The 23,101-nt window shown below is 37.3% G+C and overlaps 1 protein-coding gene across 4 annotated transcripts in view; it reads left to right on the forward strand.

Moving 5' to 3' along the window:
• Positions 1 to 23,101, forward strand: part of MAK (male germ cell associated kinase) — a 69,601-nt gene that overhangs the window by 17,465 nt on the left and 29,035 nt on the right. For 3 of the 4 annotated variants that reach the window (XM_073224616.1, XM_073224618.1, XM_017652830.3), the window contains exons 2-8: positions 2,947 to 3,272; positions 11,589 to 11,643; positions 12,224 to 12,345; positions 15,392 to 15,471; positions 18,495 to 18,627; positions 20,917 to 21,088; positions 22,134 to 22,301. In XM_073224616.1, coding sequence (XP_073080717.1) covers positions 3,172 to 3,272; positions 11,589 to 11,643; positions 12,224 to 12,345; positions 15,392 to 15,471; positions 18,495 to 18,627; positions 20,917 to 21,088; positions 22,134 to 22,301 — 831 coding nt within the window. In that variant the 5' untranslated portion in view covers positions 2,947 to 3,171. The remainder of the gene's footprint in view (positions 1 to 2,946; positions 3,273 to 11,588; positions 11,644 to 12,223; positions 12,346 to 15,391; positions 15,472 to 18,494; positions 18,628 to 20,916; positions 21,089 to 22,133; positions 22,302 to 23,101) is intronic. The other variant, XM_073224617.1, reaches the window with a different exon arrangement.

Raw genomic sequence — 23,101 nt, forward strand, 5'->3', positions numbered from 1 at the left:
TACCTTCACCATTCCACCCCTCACACAAAAGAAGCTGAGAATTGGCTGTGTCCCTTATTTATTCTTCCTTGAATGTAAGTGTGCCCTATGCTACAGCCATCCTCTCATAAACAAACTTTGTGTTTACTTGGAAGTTGGTTGGTGTGGAAGTTCATTGCTTGGGCTTGGATGAAGCTCTACCATCGCCACACCAGAAATGCCTGGGCTTCCAGGCCAATGCAGAGTCACCAGTGACTGAATGATCTGTTTTGCTAATAGTATTGGTGATAGTAGTGGCTGACACTCTTAGCAGTGGAAGAGAAAGACCCAATTAATTCCTCTTTAAGAGGCTGTTATGTCATCGAAGGGTAAAATTTTTACTACTATTCCTGGCATTTTCTTACCTCCAAAGTTTTGTTCCCACCTGGGCAATATGTCCTTTGCCAGACTTGCTTACATTACTTTCTACCTCTCAGACCCTCAGTGCATGTCCTCAGTTACGTGTTAACCTGAAAAGAAATTGCAAAGAAAAGATGATGCTGTTTTCCCATCAAATTTCTTAATTAAATTATTTTCCTGAGGGAAGCTCTGGGTAGACTCCCTCCACCCAGCTCATACTCTCTTTCCTTTCACTATTTCTGGCCTCTTATCTTTACAGTGCCCTCCCAGGAATGGGACCAAATGTAGCCCCAGGATAGGGAACCCCACTTGCAATTTCCAGTCAGTCAGGAGCATCTTGGTATTTATGTTGGGGAGTTGGCTTAGGAGTATTATGATGGAGGTCAGGTGGGCATATTTTGTTGTGGGGCAGAGTCAGCATAGTTTTGGGGCAAAGAGGGCATAGTTCTTTTTGCCGCACTAGTGATTGTAAAAGCTAGGTAAGGATGTGCTGTTTGGAAGCTGGGGACCGCACCACAAAAAAACAAACAGCTTCAAGCCTGATACAAGTATTAGAGACTGACTCTATTATTGGTTCCTGATTGATAATAGGTCACTTAATCCTTCTGTGTTTTTATTTTACAGTCTTACTGATATGATGAACATTAGGGCCTCTGGACAAATATATTCTCCATATTATTACTTAACCAGAAGGGATAAGTAAACCTATAGAAAGCACCTTTCTTTAAAAGAGATAGGTATATGTCACCTTAAACAAGGTAGCTAGAAAAGAATGTCAAGTAATTTAACAAGTTGCTAGTAAATTGCCAAATATGATTTAATAAAATTCTACATGATTGGAAGAAATACATTTTAGTCTGTGTTTTGTTTAATTATAGTACATAGTAAAAACAAAAACCCAAAATATCTTTCCATATTACATTTCCTTAAATAGGTAAAGGAAAAATTAAGAAAAGCAAACAACATGTTTTGGTCAGGAACCATGAAGAGAGATGTTGTCTTTTTCTATATATGCCTCGATACTCAGAATTGTGTCAATGTATAATGTAGACTACTTACAAAAAACTTAATTTTCAGGCAAATGGGGAATCATCTGCTGGCATTTGTTGAGACCATTTGCTCAGACTTAAGCTGAGAAAAATGAGGGAACCCCTAAATAGAAGTGAAATCTATCATCATCATCTTTTTCAAGATGCTGGCCATGGAGTTAGCATAACCTAAAGTAGTCTATATGTGCCTTTGAAGGGCTTATTATCTATAAGAAGTAAAATAAATGATAAATTAATACACATTCCCTGTTACTTAAAAGCCCCACATGGTTCTTATAAAGTTTCCTTCAGAGAAATATATTCTTGTGCACGGGAAGCAACATAGTTTTACTGTACTTCTCTGCTCATGTGTGTTGCCTTCTCCTGTAGGGCAGTTTTTGGAAACCTTAGGTACTTTGACAAACGCAACATACCCTTTTCAGTCCTAAATGTCTGCATCTAATAAAAAAACAATTTCTAGGATTTTATTTTGTGGAGATGGAAACAGTGCTACAGTGAAAGAAAAATATTCTCTGAAGCAATAAATCATAAAAGACATTTTAAACCAAATGATTTCTTTTAATGGTGCAAACATTTTATTACCATCGGTCACTAAGCACAAGCCTTGTAACGGAATAATAAAGACTTTTAAAAGCAAGGTAAGAATGATAAATAGGTATGAAATAGAAACAGTTCCTTGAATTATGGAGCTGAGACCAAACGATGGGAGGAAACTACTGAGCACTGTGAGGGGTGGACACTGAGGCTGTTGTTTTTCTTTAATTGCATAATAAAATCAGCCTCTTGAAACCTGTGCCCTTCTAAGATACACAGATCCACAGCTCTTATCTGTAGTTTCAAAATCCACAGAGCTCTGAAAATGAAATTTTTCCAGTAAAGTTGTATGAACTAATTTGCAACAAAACATGATCTAAATGATGTAAGGCCTGGCATTTTCTTACCTCTGAACTTACGTTCTAGAAATTATGTCTTCATTTATTTTACTTAAGTGTACTTCTCACACATTTTTCTGCAGCTACATTAAGATGCTGCTTGGGAGCTGTTACATAACATATGGTATATGCACTGTAACACTTTTCTAAAATATGCAAATTCCTGGATTCCAAACACATCTGGTCCAGGAGTTTCACATAAGGGATCATGGACTAAATTAAATATGGTGCAAAAGTTGATTCAAAGAATTATATCACACGGATGTCTGATTTTCTAAGAACTGACTTGGAATAATATAGATTACAGTCAATAAGAAAGGACTCATACAATCATTAAGCCAAATTAATTGAACATTCCTAAGATAAATAGCACAGTAGTATGTATATGAAGCATTCACCAAATGAGTATTGTCAGTCTGTTATATGTGAAATTCATTCCACATAGCACAAATGAGGTGCTGGCAAACATTTAACACATTGCTATTTATATTATTTACAATTTTTATCTGTGCTGCAGGTTACCAGTAAATTTGTTGAAGAGATTCTTAAATGAGAATTCCCTTTACGATGGTTCTGTTTCTTTATAGGGTGTGCATAAGGATGGAAGCCCTGTTGCCTTGCTAGCAGACTCCTTACTGCTCTATCTCATGAACCTACATGATCTTGGGGGAAGAGGCTGTTTCATGATGACAAACCTGTCACCAGTGTAGCGACAACAGTCTAAAGGCAAAAACAAGTAAAGAAGCATTTACATTTATATTCAACAGAGAAGTCATTTCAGTCAACAACTTCTGCTGCATCATTGTTGCAAGATGAACCGGTACACGACCATGAGACAGCTCGGGGACGGCACCTATGGGAGTGTGCTGATGGGCAAGAGCAACGAATCTGGGGAGCTGGTAGCCATCAAAAGGTACTGCGGGCAACCCTGCAAAGCTCACCTTTGCAATTCTGGTCTGTCTTCTCCTTTGTTTGCTTGAGAATATGTACAAGCAAAGAGAGGTCTAGCTGAGACCCCCAGGCTTGCTGGGCTAATGTGGAATGCCGTTCTGGAGAAACAGTGCCCAGAGGAATTCTGCTGATTCCTTTATTTTAATTTTCTGGTATGTCCAGCTACATTGATAAAGAAACACATGTAAGAGGTCTTCTTTTTATGTGTAATAAATTTGAACCAGAACCAAAGGTGATATTTGGAATTTTTTTACACTTTAAAGTTGAGTGCAGAGTAGAGTTTATTTCATTATTAAAGCAACAGGCCTCAAAATCAGATGGTATTTGTCATATCAAATTGAGTTCTGAATGGCATATGATATAATCCTAAGCCTGCCAATTAAATAGAACTAATATTTAATTATTTCTTTTTAATCTACTGTATTTATTCTCTGCTATAGCTAAAAAAATTACCCCAAAGCTTAATGATTTAAAACCAGAACAAATATTTATGCATTCACAAGGTTTCTCTGGGTCAGGGAATTTAGGAGTTGCTTAGCTGGGTTGTCCTGGTTTCAGATCTCTTACGAGGTGACAGTCAGATATCAACCAAAGTTGAAGTCATCTGATGACTGGCGCTGGAGGAGCCGCTTCCAAGGTGGCTCACCCTATTTGTTTGCTAGGGCTGATATAACAAAGTACCACAGACAGGATGGCTTAAACAGCAGATTTATTTCCTCATAGTTGTAGAAGCTACAAGTCAGGAATTGAGGTGCTGGCTGCGTTCATTTCTTCTGAGGCTGCTCTCGTTGGCATGAAGACGGCCGTCTCCTGTCTGGGTCCACTCTGGTCTTCCCTCTGTTTGTGTCTGTGTCCTTATCTCTTTGAATACCAGTTATATTGGATTCAAGTCCACCCTAATAACATCATTTCTACTTTATTACCTCTAAAGGTTCCTTCTCCAAAGAAGGTCACACTCTGAGGCACTGGGGGTTAGGACGTCAATGTATGAATTCGGGGGGACACAATTCAGCCCATAACACTCACCCACGTGGTGGGCAAGAGATCTCAGTTCCTCTTCACATGGGCCTTGCCAGAGAGCTGCATGACTGTCCTCGTGACATGGTAGTTGGCATCCACCAGGTCACATCCTGAAAACTGATCACCACATCAAACAAAAGATGATAATCTCAAACTGAAATGCTTTAATAAATGTTTATCAAATATTAAAACTAAGTTATTATGATCAGAAACATTTCATATAGGAGGAAATAATTTTATAAACTATTGCCAATAGCCTTTATTAGCAAATAAATAAATGTAAAATGTACAATAACCAAAATGAAAAATTTACTGAATGGGCTTAATAAAATTTAATACCCATACATGATTGAAAAAAATAACAACTCAATGAACAAGAATAAAAAGAAACTTCCCTGACCTGATAAGACGTATAATTCATTATCTTTATGGCAAATAGTAGAAATACTACCAGTAAAGTTCATTTTAAGACCCGAATGCCTGCTATACCCCTACCGATCAAGATTTCACTGATGATCCTAATGCAAGAAGAGAGGAAAAAAAAAAAGAAATGAGGTATGAGTGTTAGCCAAAGTGAGAGGAAATGATCCTTATCTATAGATTAAATGACTGTATAAGTTCACACAAATAAATACTGCATTATATATAAATGAATTTGTAAAAATATTTTTAAAGGACTGTAAAGATACACATACAGTTCATGAAAGCTGTGGTTTTGGGGGGACTAAGAAAATAAGAATGAGGGTTGAGGTGATGAAATCATGCAGGGTTATTACCACTATTCTGCTTTATGTAACAAAATGTTCATTATTCCTCATGGGTGGCAAAACCATATATTATTTTATTCTTCAATTTCATACAATGGGGAATTGGACCTTACCTGTGTAGATCTAGGTAAAGCCTGGAGAGAATTGAGGTATCAAATACTGTAAGAAGTCAAATAGATTGATGGCTGAGAAGACGCCATCAGTATACAATTTGGGAATGCTTTGATGTATGAAATAAAAAACCTAACCAAAAGTAACTTCAATAGGGATTTATTTTTCTCACATAATAAAATGTCTTGAGATAGGCAGCCCAGGGCTAGTGCCTTATCTCAATGCTATTATCACAGACATATGTTTTTCTGTCTTCAAAAAAAAAAATAGCTGCTGCAGCTCCAGGCATTGAATATGAGTTCCAAGCAAGAAGAAATGGGAGAAGAGCTGAGGTTGTCGGCTACTGCACTCTTTTTTAAATAGGAAAGACCACATCCTATCCAGAATGCTGTTGATTTCTTCTCATTGGCCAGGAGTGTGTCACGTGGCACACCTCCTACAAGTGAGGCTGGGAAACTGAGTCCTTAACTGGGCATTTTGGAGCCATGAATAAAAGCTGAGTTACTTTACTTAGTAAAGAGGAAGAGAAGAGTGGTTTATGGATAGTCAGCTCACAGTGTCTGCCACATTAAGGATCCACAGTGTACCAGACAGTGTACCTAATTTAAGTAAGGACGAGGCAAAAATGAGTGAAAAAAGTCACATGCAAGGCTTAAAGAGAATTTATTCATTCAACACGTAATTGTTAAGCTCCTACTACATTTAGTGCTCAGGACAAAATGGGAGTGGTATAAATGAGTTACAATGTAGTGAAGAAGGCCAATGAATTAAATGTGAATTAAACAGAAAATATAAGTCTGTGTGGTGGGAATATTGGGTCCTATGCAGGTACAGACAAACTATCGGGAGAAGTATCTTGGAAAGCTTCCCTTAGGAAATGAGATATCAGGAATGAGAAAAATTATCAAGATAAAGAGGATAGGGAAGAATGCTGCAGGCATTAAGGACAATAGGTGTGTGGGCCTGGAGGCCTGACTGGAGTCGACTAACTGAAATAGGGGTAGGTGGCCATAGTGTAGATGACACGTGGGGCAGAGGAGGGACATGAGGCCAGGGGGTGAAGTCATGAACCCAGGTTAAGGAGTTTGTATACTTTAAGGACTAGAAAGTGATGGATTTTAAGCTGGAGAGTAGATGTGATCCAATACTGCTTTAGAACAATCCCATTAGCAAAAGAGAGGAGACTTGATTAAAGTGGTCAAGGCTGGACACAAGGTGACCAGTTAGGAGACTGGTGCAGTCATCTGCGTTAGAGGTGGCAGGACCTGATCTTGGAAAATAACATTGGGTATGGACATAAATGGAAGCATTCAAGGGACATTTAGAGAGGCAAGCTTTGTAGGGACTGGTGACTGAGCATGGGGAAGGAGTGAAGAATGGGTGAAAATCCAGGCTGTCCTGGGATTCTGGCTTAAATGGTAGTGGTAGTGCCTTTTGCTATGACAGGGAAGGGGAAATCTTGGGCTTGGGTGAAGTTTTGTAAAGTTTTGGATGTAATAACTTTAAGATGCTTGTAGGCAGTTGAATATTTGCATTTAAAATTCAAAAACAGAGGTCTGGTTTGGTGCTTTGGGAGTTGTTAGTCTACAGATGGTAATTGAAACAGAGGGAGAAGAAAAGAGGTCTTGCTGTAGATCACTAAGGAACCCCAACATATAAAGAATGGACCCTGGAATATGATCTCACAGAGAAGATTGAAAAGGAGTCACTGGAGAGGTAGGGAAAGAACTAGGAGAGTGTAGAAAATACCTGGACCCAAAGGAAAGATCTAAAGAAAAAGTGCTCAACTGGAAAAGTAGTAATTAATGACTGGAAAGCATCTGGGTTACTTTGGAATGCTTCTTGCTGCAAGTAACAGAAACAAATTAATGGAAATGGTTTAAATAAAGAGGTGTTTATTTTTCTTCCTTTATCAAGAAATCTGGAGTTTGATTCCAGGGCTCTTTCAAAGGCTTAACCAGATACTGAATCCAGGCCTTTTCTATCATCTTCATACTGAGCTGTTAGAATTTGCCTGTCTTCAAATGTATCACCTAATGGCCACATAGTGACTACCTCACTTCCAAGCATTACATCCATGTTCAAGGCAGGGAGAAGGGAGAATCATACAAGCAAATTCTTTTCTCATGTTCAATCAGGAAGTAAAATTTCTTTCCCAGAAGTCCCCTGGTGGCTTCCCCCTGCATCTTATTGGCTAGAACTGGATCACATGATCTCCATTAGGTCCTAGGAAGGCTGAGAAGTGAGTAGCTACAATTCCAGCCTCTATACGAGGAGGCAAAAGGTGGGAGGCTGGAAATGGCCTTCTGGTATCCAAACAATATTATCTGGCATGGTGTTCCTTAGATTTGGGGAAGATGCCGTAATTAGTGGCTGTGGTGAGAGTTGTTCCAGTGGAACAGAGAGGAGATAAGCCAGATTTCAGTAGGGCGAGGAGTAGTAAGAAGTGAGGTAGCAGAGGCACTGAGCTTTGAACAGTTGGGGAGGACCTGTTACCAAGTCACTAAGAAAGTTGTGGAAGGATCACCAAGTATGGGTAAAAGCCCAACTGAGATACATGGGGTGAACACTAAAGTGGAGCAAATGGGAGCGTTTGCATGACTTTTCTTTGTGCCTTCACCGATTTGTACAAAGAGCAGAGACCAGGGGATGGCAAGCAGGAGTGGTGGAATGTTGGTGGGGGGCATTTGGAATATGTACGTGCTCTTGAGGGGATAGTGGTGGAAAGGCCGGTTGTGGGATCCAAGCTGGATGAGGAGGCAAGCAAAGCCACGTGTTGAACAAGTGGATGTATGCAGCAAATCCAATAGTAATGATGGTAGAAAGGTAGGAGTTTATGGTCAGTCTGAAGTTAGGTTGAGAACCATTTCCCACGATAACAAGGTGTTCATGAGTGACTGGCTGGGATAGCACTGAACATCTCTGGAGTTAAGGAACTATGAAGCCAGGCTACTAGCATGCTTATCAACATGAATGTACACATAGCTGTTACTCTTAAACGTTCTGAACAAGACAGCATGAAGACAGTTTTTGACCTTATGTTTCTTATAGGAGTCATACAGAAGGCTATACCATTTCTCTTAAGCCTGATGCAAAGAAATAAACTTCTGAAACTACAGATACTGGGCCCCTTATTCTCCAGTCTCAATTTATCCTTGTTTGTTATCAAAGTAACTTACATTCCATAATATCCAATCAAGACCATCATCTCATGCTTGGAGGTATAAAATTTTAGGTACTACATATTTAGGCCATAAATATCCTAAGCATAACTTTGTATAACACTTTAAATCCATACATGGTAGATTAAAAATTAAAACTAAGTTCCATGTTGGATACATTTTGGGCAGCAGATGAAGAGCTGCTTATCCTTAATGTTCAAAGTGGACAATACACATGTCCCCTCGAAGGTAAATTGATTATCTGGAAGTGGGCATTTTTCATTCTGTAAACCTTTTAAACAGAAGAGCCAGGAGACAGGTGTCGGGGTGTGGCTGGCTGTTAGAATCAGACCCGGTAAGAGGGATGTGGAGAAGGGAGAGGAGAGCAGTCTGAGGACTCGCACAGTGCAGGGATGACCAGGGAAAACGAGGTGCAGCGTGGTGGCGAGTACACGAGGGACAGGGTCGCACATCTTGGGAATGTGAACATGCAGAAGGAAGTTTGTGCTAAAGTCAGCAAGCAGTGAGCAAGGCTTTTGAGCTGTCTAGAAATGCAGTCAAAACTGGCTAGGCTGAGTTGGAGGATGCGTGGTTAGCAGTTGGGAGAATACTATATAGAGCAAGACAAACTACCACTTTGAAAATTTATTTTGGGAAATGTGAACTTAGATATCTGGTGAGAAACTTTGTGTTATCTGCTGCCATTAAAAAACTGTAACAGAATTCACCCTAGAGGATGGTAGTAAGATCCCCTCACCTTATTAAATTAACATTTACTTAGTAAGCTCTCCACCCTTTAAGGACTTGCAAGGAAATTCCTTTTCTCAGGGTCTCCTCAGGAGTCCATCTGTGAGTAGAGACATCCATCCAGTCACTTTGTAAATACTTATTGAGCACTTGCTATGTGTCAAAACCTGTCAAGGTGTCCTCGAGGCGCTTAACACTTGAGGAGAGGGGGACCAACTGTAATAAATAAGTATACTATATGGTATGTGAGAAGGTGATATGTGCTCTTTAGAAAAGGCAGGGCAGAAAAGGTGACCTGCTAATAATAATATCATTTTCTTAAGCTGACTTGTTGGGAATTGCCATGAAAATTAGCTCAGGGCATTGAAGAAATAAAATCAGCCTGAAAGGGTCTTTTATTTCCTTTAACTAGCAAGCTCTTTCTAGCTGTGTCTGTCTGGCTGAAAAGAAACTTTTTTTTTCAGTCTCTCCCTACTGGCATCTTCTGTCTTTCAGGTCTCAACTGTCACCTTGCATTACCAAAAAGGACTGGCCATTATGTATTTTTAAAGAGTCCTTTATCTCATGGTCCTTATAACTAATTTGTATGTATGTCTGTTTTGTGTTAACAAGTCTGAAGTCTCTTTCTTGTTAGATGGGCAGCACCTGGTAACCATCTCCGATTCATTCGTTGACCTGGCACTAGGAGGCATTTGGTGAATGAGTAAATGGAAGGGAAGATGGCAGGGAACCCAGAAAGAACTGCCTTTTCTTAGCTGTTCTAACAAATTGGTTTAATTCCTTAAAATTTATTTCTTTAAATTGTTTGATAAAATTGGGACAACTGTTCTGTAAGGAAACTTGCGTATTTATTGCATATAGATATATTCATTGCCTTAGGGTGGGATGGCTGAAAAGTAGTAATTGCTGGCAAGGAAGTAGCATATTAGCACATGTGGATTTAGGTAGTACAGATTTTCAGGCAGAATGAAAGTTTTAATTTGTACTCAACTGTGAAAAGTAACTTGAATAATTATGTAGGTCCTAGAAAATTGGATGAAAAAGTTCTGTAATTACTTTTTAAGACTCATAGCTGATTATATATGCAGTTTGTGATGGATTTGGTCACTTTATCAAACTACTTTAATAGCTCTGTGTGCATTGACTTTTATTTTAAATTGATCTTTGTGCTGTATTTACCTTTATTATTTTAGCAAGACATTTGTAGTTTTATAGCATTGAAAAGTATCTTTTGATAAGTCAGTAAGGCCGAAACCTCTTCAAGCTCCATAAATTTCTAGCACCTGAGTAAGTGTAAGTGAAATTCTGCTTCACCCAGGATATTGTAGAAATAATAACAGTGATGCTTTTCATGTCTTACTGTAGCTGATTGTAGATATTGGTAAAAATAAGAACAGCTAGTGTTTACCAAGGGCTGAACTAAGCAGTTTACAGTAAGCTTTTCTCATGCAGTGGTTTCTTCTTTTGAGCTATGGAATGTGAGGCAGAGAGACGTCATTAGGCAATTGTTCTGAGGTCATGCAGTCCGTGAGCCTGAGCAAGGATTTTGGACCCAGGCAGGCAGTTCCATGGCCCACATCTTGACTGCCATGGTGTCCTGCCTTTCCTCTACTCATTTCCTTTCTCCTGTATACATACTATACTCTTGTAGAGATGCAGGATAATTCCAATAGGAGTTAGTTTAATTAATAAACATAACTTTAAGCTTCCTGAGAATCTTCTAGAACATCTCAATAGGTGATTATAATACCAAGTGAGAGGAGTAGGGCATAGGGGATTTTTATTTTTCATAATCCAGCCTTGTAATTTCTATACTTGATGAAACATTTTTTTGGATTGAGTCCTGTTTTTTCTTATCTCAAAATATAAGCTCTATTTATGGTGTATAGAATTACTTTATTACCTTACATTCACTTTTGGTATATTTATACCTAATGATAACCAACATTGTGATGGAAAGGGGTAAAGAACAAAATTCAAGAAAGCTATTTCTAATGTTTGGTTGCTTCTGAATTTTTGTTGACTTAAATCACTTAACTTTATGCTCCTCTTGTTTAAAGCTGAGGTAATGATATAGAAGTTGTCAGATCAAGTCATTTCACTAAATTCGCTACCAAAGTTGTGATTTTCCCCATTCTACCTTAGTGTTTCATATTTATCTCTTATGTTCCAGAAAGAGAGGAAATTTGGAAGGGGCCCTTTTAGAAAAGCACAATTAACTGATTAGAGAAATTTAGGAACTCACCCACAAAGAAAAATTAATGGTAATTCCTTCACCTTTTTGTTAAAACAGAATTTCAGGTAAGACATAGTCTTACCAGTACCAGATACCCTTGAGAAATGTAGAAGGCAGATGATTTCCTTTCAAGGTGGAGGGAAGAGAGATATCTTAGCTTGCCCAGGGAACTAAGAAAGCTGATGGTGTCATTTGTGTTTGCAAATCTTCACTCAACTTTTCTTTTTTTATTTCAGGATGAAGAGGAAGTTCTATTCTTGGGATGAATGTATGAACTTGAGAGAAGTTAAGGTAAAATCCCAGAGATGAACCCAAGAAGGCCTTAGTGCCGCCTCATGCCTCTTACATTTCAGAGGACGGTAGCTGAGGAGAGTATTCTGTTCTGTGTGGGAAGCAGTCCAAAGATCTTTGTATTTCTTTTGTTTTTCCTTTATCTTCCTGAAGTATTTTAGTTCATGTTACCAAAGGAATGACAACTTTTTAAAATTGGTATATGCCATTTCATTATATTTTATGCTGTATGAGTTGGGTAAATTCTTGGAGACTTTTGCCTGGAATTTTACATGATCAAGTCATAAAAACATTAGTCCTGTTTAATGGACTGAGAAAAAAGTGACAGATTGAAATGTTTGGTAGCTCTTGTTGACTTGGTTTATTTTTACACTTACATTCATTTCTTGAAACAATTACTGCTTGCTTTGAAAAGGTGTTCTCAAATGTTTTTAGACATGAAACAGATACTAAAACTTCATTAATGAATTCAGAAGAAATGGAAAATTATATAAGGTAACTCATACTTACCATTGATGAGATCTTGCCAACCTCTCCGACTTTGCTTTAAGAATTTTAATGTTTGTTTGCTGTGTTGTAGTCTCTGAAGAAACTTAACCATGCCAATGTGATTAAACTGAAAGAAGTTATCAGAGAAAATGACCATCTTTATTTTATATTTGAATATATGAAAGAAAACCTCTATCAATTAATGAAAGACAGGTATGTCTTTATTTAATGAAAACTAATTTTTTCCATGAGTTCCTGGGATCCCTTCCATATGTCACACTTTACAATATAACGATTTATCACTCCAAGGGGGTGGATTTAAATTAGCTAGTTATCTTTATCAAAGGATAACACCTAACATTAATATCCAGCTCTGATAATAGCCACCATTTTTCTGTTGAAATCTCTTAAAAGTCAAGATAAACATTGCATATAAACACACATACTATCTATACTTTTTGAAACAACCACTATCTGTAGTTTAAACTCAGTAGTAAAGTTGGCCTTGGGCAAAACTGAGAGCATTATCTTCATTGCTCTCCCGGCATTTTGTGAAAGATTAAGGAAAGAATGGAGGAAAGAATGAAATAGCTTCTAAGAAGCAGCCTAGTAAACTCATTCATTAGAATGCTTAATTTTTAAGCCTATGAGCAGTCAGTCCCTAAAGAGGGAGCGCATCAGGCATCTGCTATGAGCTTGGGGGAAGATGATATTTTGGCGGAAGCTGCTAGTCACATTTGGGAGATTAATGTCCATTTTGCCTGCTTAAAGCCAGAGTTGTTCAACAAAAGTTCCTAAAGTACTTTAGAAATGAATTTCCAGTGGAATGATGATTTGTCTCTCTGTATTTATTTCATATATAGACACACGAGGTCTAAGGATGGTGAGTCAATTTTTCTTTAATCACATTTTTCCTTCTTTCAGAAAATACTTACTGAATGTCTGTATGTTCCAGGCTAATATCATTATAACATTAATAGCAGTTAAAATTAAAGTAAAGAAAATTTTTTACCCCTCAAATCAGTGTTTATTTTTCTAGAGTTCTTCCTAGTCCTTGCATTACAGGCATGTGTACTATTTTTTACATAGTTGTAATTTTAGTTGTGATAAATGTTTTATTTGATTCATTCACTTAATGAGCATTTTTTAATGCTAATACATAATCTTCATAGTTACCGTGGTTAGTATGTACTGTTAATTGACTATACTAAGTTTCACTTATGTCTTTCAACTATTTAAGGAAATAACTATCAATGGAAGAATATGTTCTTAATTATTGTATATAATACTGATGGAATTATTTTGTAGCCATCAAAAGTGACAAAGATTATAAAAATGCTTATAAAATGGATGAAAAAACAGAAACCAAAATTATATATAGATAACATTGATACCTAATATGAAAGTTATATATGCAACTGGTTAGGACTGGATTAGAATACTGGAAAATCAAATTTCTTAATCAGGTTTTGAGATTATTGGTAATCTTAATTTTTTGGCTTCTGATACTAATGTATGCTCTTTAAAATGTGTGAAATGACAAACATGACATATTGAGATACAGCTGTTAAAAAAATTAAGTACATATACATACATGAAATGTACTTTCATCTAATTTTAAAAATAAATCTGTCAGTGGAAGTGGTTAGTGCAATAGAAAATGGACACCAAAAAGAATTAACTTTGAAATTTAATGATTCAATTCTGGATTTCTAAATTAAATGGAAATAGAAGTGATATTGTTTAGGATATTATTCAATGTCAAAGGTATAAATTTAGCCATTAACAATTGTACATGGTATCCATTTTTTTTTATACATGGCCATTTGAGGTTAAGTATTTTTTTTACATTGTTTCTGGTAGCTTAACTTCCCGAAACATTGCTTTGAGGGTCAAGATTAATTTAAAAGCCTCTTTTATTCAAGTTAACTTCTTTTCCATTTCAGACCAATACACATAGACTTTTGCTCTGATACTGTTAACTATACCTTCAGCATGTAGCATTCTTTTTACAAATTTAAATTGTTGGCAAGGGTAAAAATATGTTTTTAAACATTTTGTATTTATAAAAGTGATATTTATATAATACTTCTATATTTATACAAATATTTAAAAATATATCAGTAATATATGATCAATACTATTTTCAAATTTGATATAGCCAGCGCTTATCTTTGTCTATTGTATGTTTCTAGCCCATTTGGTGGGACAGTTAAGAACATTCAATAAGCATATAATATAATTAACAATATAATGCTGAAAAACTGGCCATTTTCTGTATGTTCAGAACATTCTGAATAAACACTAAATTAATTCAATCAATCATGCTGAAATAAAGATGTTAGAAAATGTTGAAATTATGGTAAAGTTTAAAACCTTAAAATGAATACTTCCAAAATAGCATGGCTTCAGGGTCAAAGAAGAATTCACTCAGGGTCAAAGAATTGATGTATTGATCACATTAATCTATGGCATGGTTGCAATTGATATTTGTCAGCCTTAATTTAGCCCTTACTAGGATCTCACTGTGGGCTTTAGGTAAACACACTAAAAAGCTGCACTGCCTGACACAGTCACATGCTTTTGAGCTCTTGAGATGTGCTTAATCTGGGCTGAGCTGTGCTGCAAATGTAAAATAAAACTACACACCAAAGTTTGAAAACTTGTTGCAAAAAAAGAATGAAACTGCAGTAGTAGCTTTTAAATTGATTACATGTTGACATGTTGAACATTACTTACATTATTTTAAATAAAATATACTGTTAATAATTAATTTCACTTGTTTCATTTGCTTTTTCTGACATGTCTACTAGAAAGGCTTTAAATAAGGAAGTGTTTCTCATTTGGGGCTCCTATTATTTTTTTATTGGACAATACTGATACCCAATATAGAATGGAAGCAGTGATGCCCCCCAAACTCTCAAAGCCTATGTAACACAGATTTGCAACTGGTTTATCTGATAGTGACCCAGTTTTCCAATTTCCTTTGCTCCTTTTGGGAGTTCAGAATTTGGCTACTGAATATTTGTATAGTACATCCGGTATTTTAAGTTTTCACCACACATTAAAAATAAAGAAAAATTCTACATTTCATGTTTTAAATTTATGGCCTTTTAATGCTGTGAAAGCTGTAAATCAGACCTTTATCCACTTTCATGCGGCCAACAGGAGCTCCAGGGGAGGAGGAACGTCTACCTCCTTGTCTGTTTTGGTTGATTAACAGAATTACATGACTGTTTATTTGTTTGTTTTTCCCCAGAAACAAGTTGTTCCCTGAGTCAGTTATCAGAAATATTATGTATCAAATATTGCAAGGGCTGGCATTTATCCATAAACATGGTAGGTTTCTTTTCTTTCATTTCCTTGCCTCTTTAGATTATTGTCAAGGTCTTGCACAGGAATTGTATATAAACTATTAAATAATATTCTATTGATAAGTACAAGTTTTGAGTATATGCCTACATGCATATTTTTATTTTAAAAATTTAGAAATTTTTATAATTCTATATAAAATACAATTCCTATAATCTATAACTATCTTCCTCTATAGCAGAATTTTTCAGTGGTTTGATCATTAGCCTTTAGACTCAGTCATCATAAACTCATCCTGCAACCTCATTCCCCCTAATTTTTACCATGAAAATGAAAAAAAAAACGATAGCTCCTCTTTTGGAAAAGATTGGAATGCTTTGATCTACACTGGCCAAATAATTTAAAGCACCCATGCTATGGTATTTTTTAGTTTTCCTTAGTATTTACATTTAGTTGTTTCTATCCTTCAAGTGAAATTTAAGCAAGTGCTTATTTTCATTTTTGTGAATTTCTTATACATGGTATTTTAGTTTATATAGGTTTTGCATATGTGTCAAACCAAAGTAATTAGTCCAAAAGTTAATATGATTATTCTGGGTTTTTTTTCTTCATATGCAACAATAATAGTATATAGCAGTAACAGTACAATTATTTTCATGGGTGGGTGTGTGTCTTCCCATACACAACACCAGGCAATCTTCGAACACCAGTAGGGTGCCCGAGAATTTAGAACTCAGTTCTGACGCTGCCAGGAGAGAGCACCAGATTCCCCAGGCTAGGGTCTCCACCCTACAAGACTGCCCTCCATCCCCCACTCCAGACACCAGTTCCCTGTGCTTCTCACTTGCTGGCTACAGATTGGAGGTTCTAAGGACCTCCCGCTTAGGTACAGTTAATTTGCTAGAGCCGCTCACAGAACTCAGGAAAACACAATTACCAGTTTAATAAAGGATACCACAGAGGATACAAGGTAGCAGCCAGATAAAGAGACATATAAGGCAAGGTCCCAAATAAAGGAGCTTCTATCCTTGTAGAGCTTGGGGCCTGGCTCAGTGGCCCGTGGAGACATGTTCTGGTTCCCCAAGCGGAGAAGTCCTCTCCAACAGAGAAGCAGAGAGTGATAAGCTCTTCTCAGGGGTTTTTCTGAGGGCTTCATTGCACAGTCATGATTGACTAAATTATTGGCCATTGGCTGATTCAGCCTCCAGCCCTGCCCTTGGGTGGGGTCCAAAAGTCTCATTAAGGTGACAAGACACCTATTTCATCTTTAAGGCTCTGAAGTGTTTTCAGGAACTGTGAATGAAGACCAAATATACCTGGGAAATATATAGTTGGTCATAGGAGTGACCAAATATGTATTTCTTATGACTCATTGTATCACAATTATTATGCAAAATTTGAGCAAATATTGGTTTAGAATCACTAGATGTTTAGGTATTAAATTAGAAAAGTTTGCCATTCCACTACTGTATTCTGAACATAGGTATTCAAAGATCACTGTGGTAGCATGGTAACTCTTGATATTTGCCTGAGCTAATTTATGTTAATTGGAGTGAGATGTGGAAAATCAGAAACCTCATGAATTCTTTGATTTTTGGAAAGAACTGTCTGTTACATTGATATTTTAAAAATTAGAATATACATCAACTATCAGCAGCTTCAGAGCATAAGAGATTTAAGGAGGAAGTTAACTTGGGATTAAAAATTGTTGCTGAAAGAAAATAACATATGAATAATGTAGAGTTGGCAATGTAATTGACCTCACAGTGATTTGGGAAGCCAGTAAAGACGATGGACGTCTTTACAAAAATGAAATTATTCTTGCTATAGTTCATAAGCATTTCACATGTAATGCTTTGAGGAAAATAGATCTTTTTAAAAAAATACCTGTCAGAAATGAGACTAATATTAGTTAAAATAGGACTAAGCTACCAGTATATTAGTGAGGACCGAGAAAACATCAGCTGTACAGATATGTAATTGGTTTATTTCTCTTAAAATTTTATGGATAATGTCACTTTACCATCACAGGTGTTCCCATTCCTGTTTTCTCATTATGAAAGTGCAATATATTTCTCTTACAAGTTAGTGAAATGGATTTAACAGCTATTTTGAGTTAGGAGTACCAGATAAACTGAGAACCAAACTGTTGTAGGTATCACAAACATAGAGCCCGCACTGGCTTTGAAGGGGTTAAAAGCAGTTGAAGCTTAGAAACCCTTCCTGACCCAGAGCTACATGAAAACCTTCTCATTAATGATACTTAGAAAGGATGACAGGCCGATTTTAATTCTCCCACTTCACAAGGCTATTAGCATACAAGCCATCTGTACACAGCCAGCGGGCTTTAGATCTCCCTTAGAAATCTGCAAGGGGGGCTTTCACAGTTTTCTTCTTCCTGGTTCTCTGCCTCATTTTCATTGGCTTCCTCTTAGTAACTAACCATTTATTTTATATGTTGAATTGGTAAATGGGTATTATAATTACTGGGATTTTCAATAAAGCAGCTACCAGAAGAGAACTGAGCTGTTAAGTAAGATAATTTTAAATGAAGGAACGTATTAAAGTGTGTGGAGTTCAATTTTTGTTTAATGGACTTTTCAAGTAAGTGATCATACTGAAGGACTCTCATGTTAAACCACAATGTGGTAGAGCAGTAGTAAGACCAGCTGCATTGACTGAAGCCTCCAAGCTTCCATGAGCCTCAACCTCCCCATCTCCTACACAGTAGGAATTGTAATTCCTTCTTAAGGTTGTGCAAATTCATGGAGAAAGTCATGATGTGGCAGTGTCCAGTCAGCACCCGAACCTACTGGATGCACAAATAGAAATACATGTTAAATGGATGGTTTACTGTGTGAACTTTCTTGCCAAATTATTTCTAAAGCGGGGCCCCTGCCTCCCATTACTTTTGGACAATAATACGGTTTACTTTTTTCCTAAGTTCACATTCCTAATAACAACAGGGAGGTCCAGTTATATTTTCTCTGTAAGTTAAATAAGTTTAAGCATGATGATTTATTAGTGTTTTTCCTCTCTGTGTCACCAAGGTTTTTTTCATAGGGATATGAAACCAGAAAACTTGCTTTGTATGGGTCCAGAACTTGTGAAAATTGCTGATTTTGGACTTGCAAGAGAATTAAGGTCACAGCCACCGTATACTGATTATGTATCTACCAGATGGTGAGTAGTTTATGCAACTTTCTAGAGGTCTATGTCTGTGTTGAAGTTTCCTACAATGGGTTGTTACATATATTTCTGGAGTATCTAAAACAAAATATAGACCTGAATTTTGTATTTTTTTGGAGAGGATTAAGTTGTGACTATTGTGATTAATGAAAAAAGAGAAGGAAAAAGGATTTTATTCACTCATTCAACAAATATTTACTGAACACCTACTATGTGCTGGATACTATTTACGCACTGGGAACACAGAGGTGAACTAAACAGAAAAAAAATCTCTCTTTAATGCTGTTTACATGACAGTAAGTATACAAATAACAAGTTAAAAATATCATGGGTTACCAACAGGAAGACATACACATATTCATCGGAAGACAGGCAGTAGTTCCAAACTGCAAACTACCCAAATGTACATCACCAGAGGCATAACACATTCCCCAGCAGAATGCTTTATAGCAGAGTGACATGTCTAAAACTACATGCAACAATGTGGATGAATCTCACAGATACGATGTTGAGAGGAAGAGGCCAAACATGAAAAGAGCGCATACTGCATGATTCCATTTATAGATTGCAAAAATAGAGTAAAACTGATCTATGTTGTTAAGTCGGGATAGTAGTTACTTGGTTGGGGTCGGGGGTCAGTGACTGGAAGGGTGCCAGAGAGCGACCTTCCAGGATGCTGATAACATGCAGTTTCTTGATACGGGTGCTGGGTCCGTGGGTGCGTTGTATTTGTGGAAATCCGTCATGCTGTACTCTTTCTTAACATCTGTGTGTTTAGTAAAAGCAAGATAAGTATTTAAATATTAGATGGTGATACATTATTATAGAGAAAAATAAAATATGGACAGGGAGTTGGGGGAGATAGGGAGGGAATGGGCATGCTGCTCTGTTAAACAGAGGGTCTCACTGAGAAGAGCCCAGGAGGATGTACCGGGGCCAGCACAAAGTTTTCAGGCAAAGAAAATGCAGAGCTGTAAGGGCCCTGGGACAGGAGCGCCCCATGGGAATTCTGCAAGGAGCGGGAGGAGGAAGGAAGGCAGTTGTAGGAAATGAGGTGAGAGCTTCACGGAATGGCCGAATCTCACAGGTCCTTACTGGCCTTTGTAAGGACTGTGGCAGTTTGTCAGTCTGAGCAACTGGGAAGCCCCTGGAGGGTTTGGAGAAGAGGCATGATGTACCCCGACAGGTTTAAGAAGTACCACTTCGACTGCCAAATGAAAAACAGATTTTACAGGAGCAAGGGCGGAAGCAGGGAGACCAGGAAAGCGGGCTGTTACAGTGACTCGGGCAGGAAATGACACTGACTCGGACCTTGTGACTGGAGGTGGTGAAGGGGTACATTTTTAAAGTGGAGCAGACATAATTTCCTGAGGAGCCAGTTGTAGGGTTTAGGGTAATGGAGTCACAGACTCCAAGGGTTTTTTTCCCTGAGCAACTGGAAGGATGGAGTCAGCACCAGTTGGGGTGGGGAAGGCTGTGGGGCTCTTGGTGTCGGGGGTGGACTGTTTTATGTTGAGTGGATGTCTGTTTTCAACTGGGTAAGTTTAGATTCTATACGGAAATGGAACGAAAGTGACAAGACTTGTTTTCATCATCTAAATTGGCAAAACATCCAAAATTAATCAATCACTTAGTTACAGTCATAAAAATATTTGTCAAAATAACAAGGATTGGCAAGGATGTGGAGAAACCGGAGCCCTCATATGCTGTTGGTGGGAATGTAAAATGCTGCAAAATACTCTGGATCTTCAGTGTCTAAACATATACTTATCATATGCTCACCAATTCCACACCTACGTACATACCCAAGAGAAATGAAAACACGTGTCCACACTAAAACTTATACATGAATGTTCATAACAGCATTTTCCATAATAGCCAAAAAGCTGTTGTTTTCTAACCTTCATTTGAATATATCACGGATATAATGCTTTGTAAATGATGTAACTATTCCCATTCAGAATACATCTGTTTCCATTCAGAGTTCTTCCCTCCCTTTTCCTAATATATAGCACTTATTTCCATATTTACTGTTTCAGTTCCTATCTTAGGCTACTTGGACATTTCATTTATGTTTGTCTCCAGCTCCACTAATTGTTTGTGGTCAGTAAACCAATTTAACCCCAACTCACTGTGCAGATGCCCGATGCACAGAAGGCATTTAATAACCTGTCCCTTGGTTGAGATGCATGACCAAACAGAGTAGAATCCTACTGCCACTCCATCTTTGAAACTACAATCAAGATAACCTGTTCGGTTTTGTTGTGTTTTCTGTCTTCATAGGTATCGTGCTCCTGAAGTTTTATTAAGATCTTCAGTTTATAGCTCTCCCATTGATATGTGGGCCGTTGGGAGTATAATGGCTGAACTATACACATTAAGACCACTTTTCCCAGGGACAAGTGAGGTTGATGAAATCTTTAAGATTTGCCAAGTTTTAGGGACTCCCAAAAAAGTAAGTACTCTTGTCCTTATGTTGTTATAACTTCTGAGTATTTATAACTTTTGCCTAGCTATCTGATATTTTCATTTTCAAATGGCTTTCATGGTTAATTTTCTTATAATTCTTATTTTTTGTATGGGGTGGGATGAGCAATGTGAAAAGCCAGAATCCCAGCAGACTGAAGAAAAAAGGGGCTTGCCTTTCTTTGAGAACTTAAGGGAAAATTCTCTGTATTTAGAATTCTATGTACTTAACTTAGGACTGATGACCAGCTGACAACTACACAAACACCCTTGCTTAGACACTTTCCTACTTGCTCAGTGAATGTCCAGTGGCATCAGCTCATTAACTCCAGGTATCCTGGAACTTATTTTCTTATAACCTTTCCTTATTTCTTTTTTTATGTAGCCCTGCTATGTATATTTGATTTCTTGTTGGTTTGTTGGTTTGTGGCCTTCCTCTCCTGGGATATTTGATTTCTTGAACTGAGCACTTTTCAATTAACTATTGCATTCATCTAGACCTTATTTTCTGAGATCAACTTAATAAGTTGAAATATGTATAATTCCATCCTAATTACGTGCCTTGTAGTTAATATTAGCAAGTAAACATAGCTATTAAAGCCTCAACATAACTGTCATTTCCCAGCCATGTGCAGTTTTAACATCATGTCTGATACCATATAATGATATAATGCAATGCATAACATATAATGAGGATCTTTGTAGTTAGTCCTCAGCCTCTGTGACTCACTTGTCTCTATTTACTCAAAGTCTCCTGGGTATATCGTGAACCTCAGGTTTCAAAAACCAGATAAGGGTTTAATATTTTGAAATTTATAAATTGCTTTCTCATTTCTTCCTCTCACTTTAATGTTCTTTCTATACTGTTTGTAGCACTGGGTTGTATATGTGGTCATTCTCTCATTTATTTATATGAGCCAATGCTAACATTTTCACATGTGTGGTTTTCTCTGATTACTATGTGTTTAGATTTATTACTGAAAACAATTTTCTTTTTACTTCCCCACCCCTCTGTTTATGTTTCCTTTAAACAGAGTGACTGGCCAGAAGGGTACCAGCTTGCATCCTCTATGAATTTCCGCTTTCCTCAGTGCGTTCCTATAAACTTAAAAACTATTATTCCCAATGCCAGTAATGAAGCTATTCAGCTTATGACTGAAATGTTGAACTGGGATCCAAAGAAAAGGCCAACAGCAAGCCAGGTTAGATGAATCTCCCTGGTACAGCTTTTTTTTTTTTTTGATTTTGAGGTTTTACAATATCAGGTATATTTTCATTTATAAAGACAAATATACCCTCAACCAGGATTTCACCAAGGGAATGGAGCCCTAAAGCCTAAGGCATCCAGTATATGTAATGAATTAATTTCTATGCATATAAGATCCATGGGGGAAGTGTAAAAATAACCACTGAAATGATGGTTTTGTTCAAATGAGGGGCATTATGAGGCTGAGGCTGAAAGGAATCAATTTCTAATGATAGAAATTCAGGCAGGTGACAAGCTAATTAGGAAGAAACTTGTTACAGGTCGTAAAAGGGCATCTCTTAAATTAGACAACGCAGTAGACTTTCTGATGCTCTCCTACGGTTTAGAGGTGCGTTCTTGTGCACGGGGCACACGGTGTCATCCCTCCACAGGGCCTGGAGTAATCCTCCCTCTCAAGCTCCCACAAGAGGGCAGCGTGAGGCTCCCTGGCTCCTTGGTGACTACCTCACACATCTACACATGTATCTCAACTCCCATGGTCTGTAAAATGCCATGATTTTATCTGCAAAGGACTTAAAAAGTCATAATAAGTTTCATTGTATTCTTATTGTTATTATATTCCTAATGTTATATAAACTCAGTATGAAAATTACCAAAAAATTTATTGAGCTTTTTAAAAATTTGACTTGAGAAGGTGTTTTCTAAAGCTCATCTGGAAGAACAAATGAGACAGAATAGTCAAGACAGTTTTGAACAAGAATAAGTACCAGGAAAATGGCAGTAGGAGTAGACATC

The sequence above is a fragment of the Manis javanica genome, chromosome 16 (assembly GCF_040802235.1).
Source record: "Manis javanica isolate MJ-LG chromosome 16, MJ_LKY, whole genome shotgun sequence".
Lineage (NCBI taxonomy): Eukaryota > Metazoa > Chordata > Mammalia > Pholidota > Manidae > Manis > Manis javanica.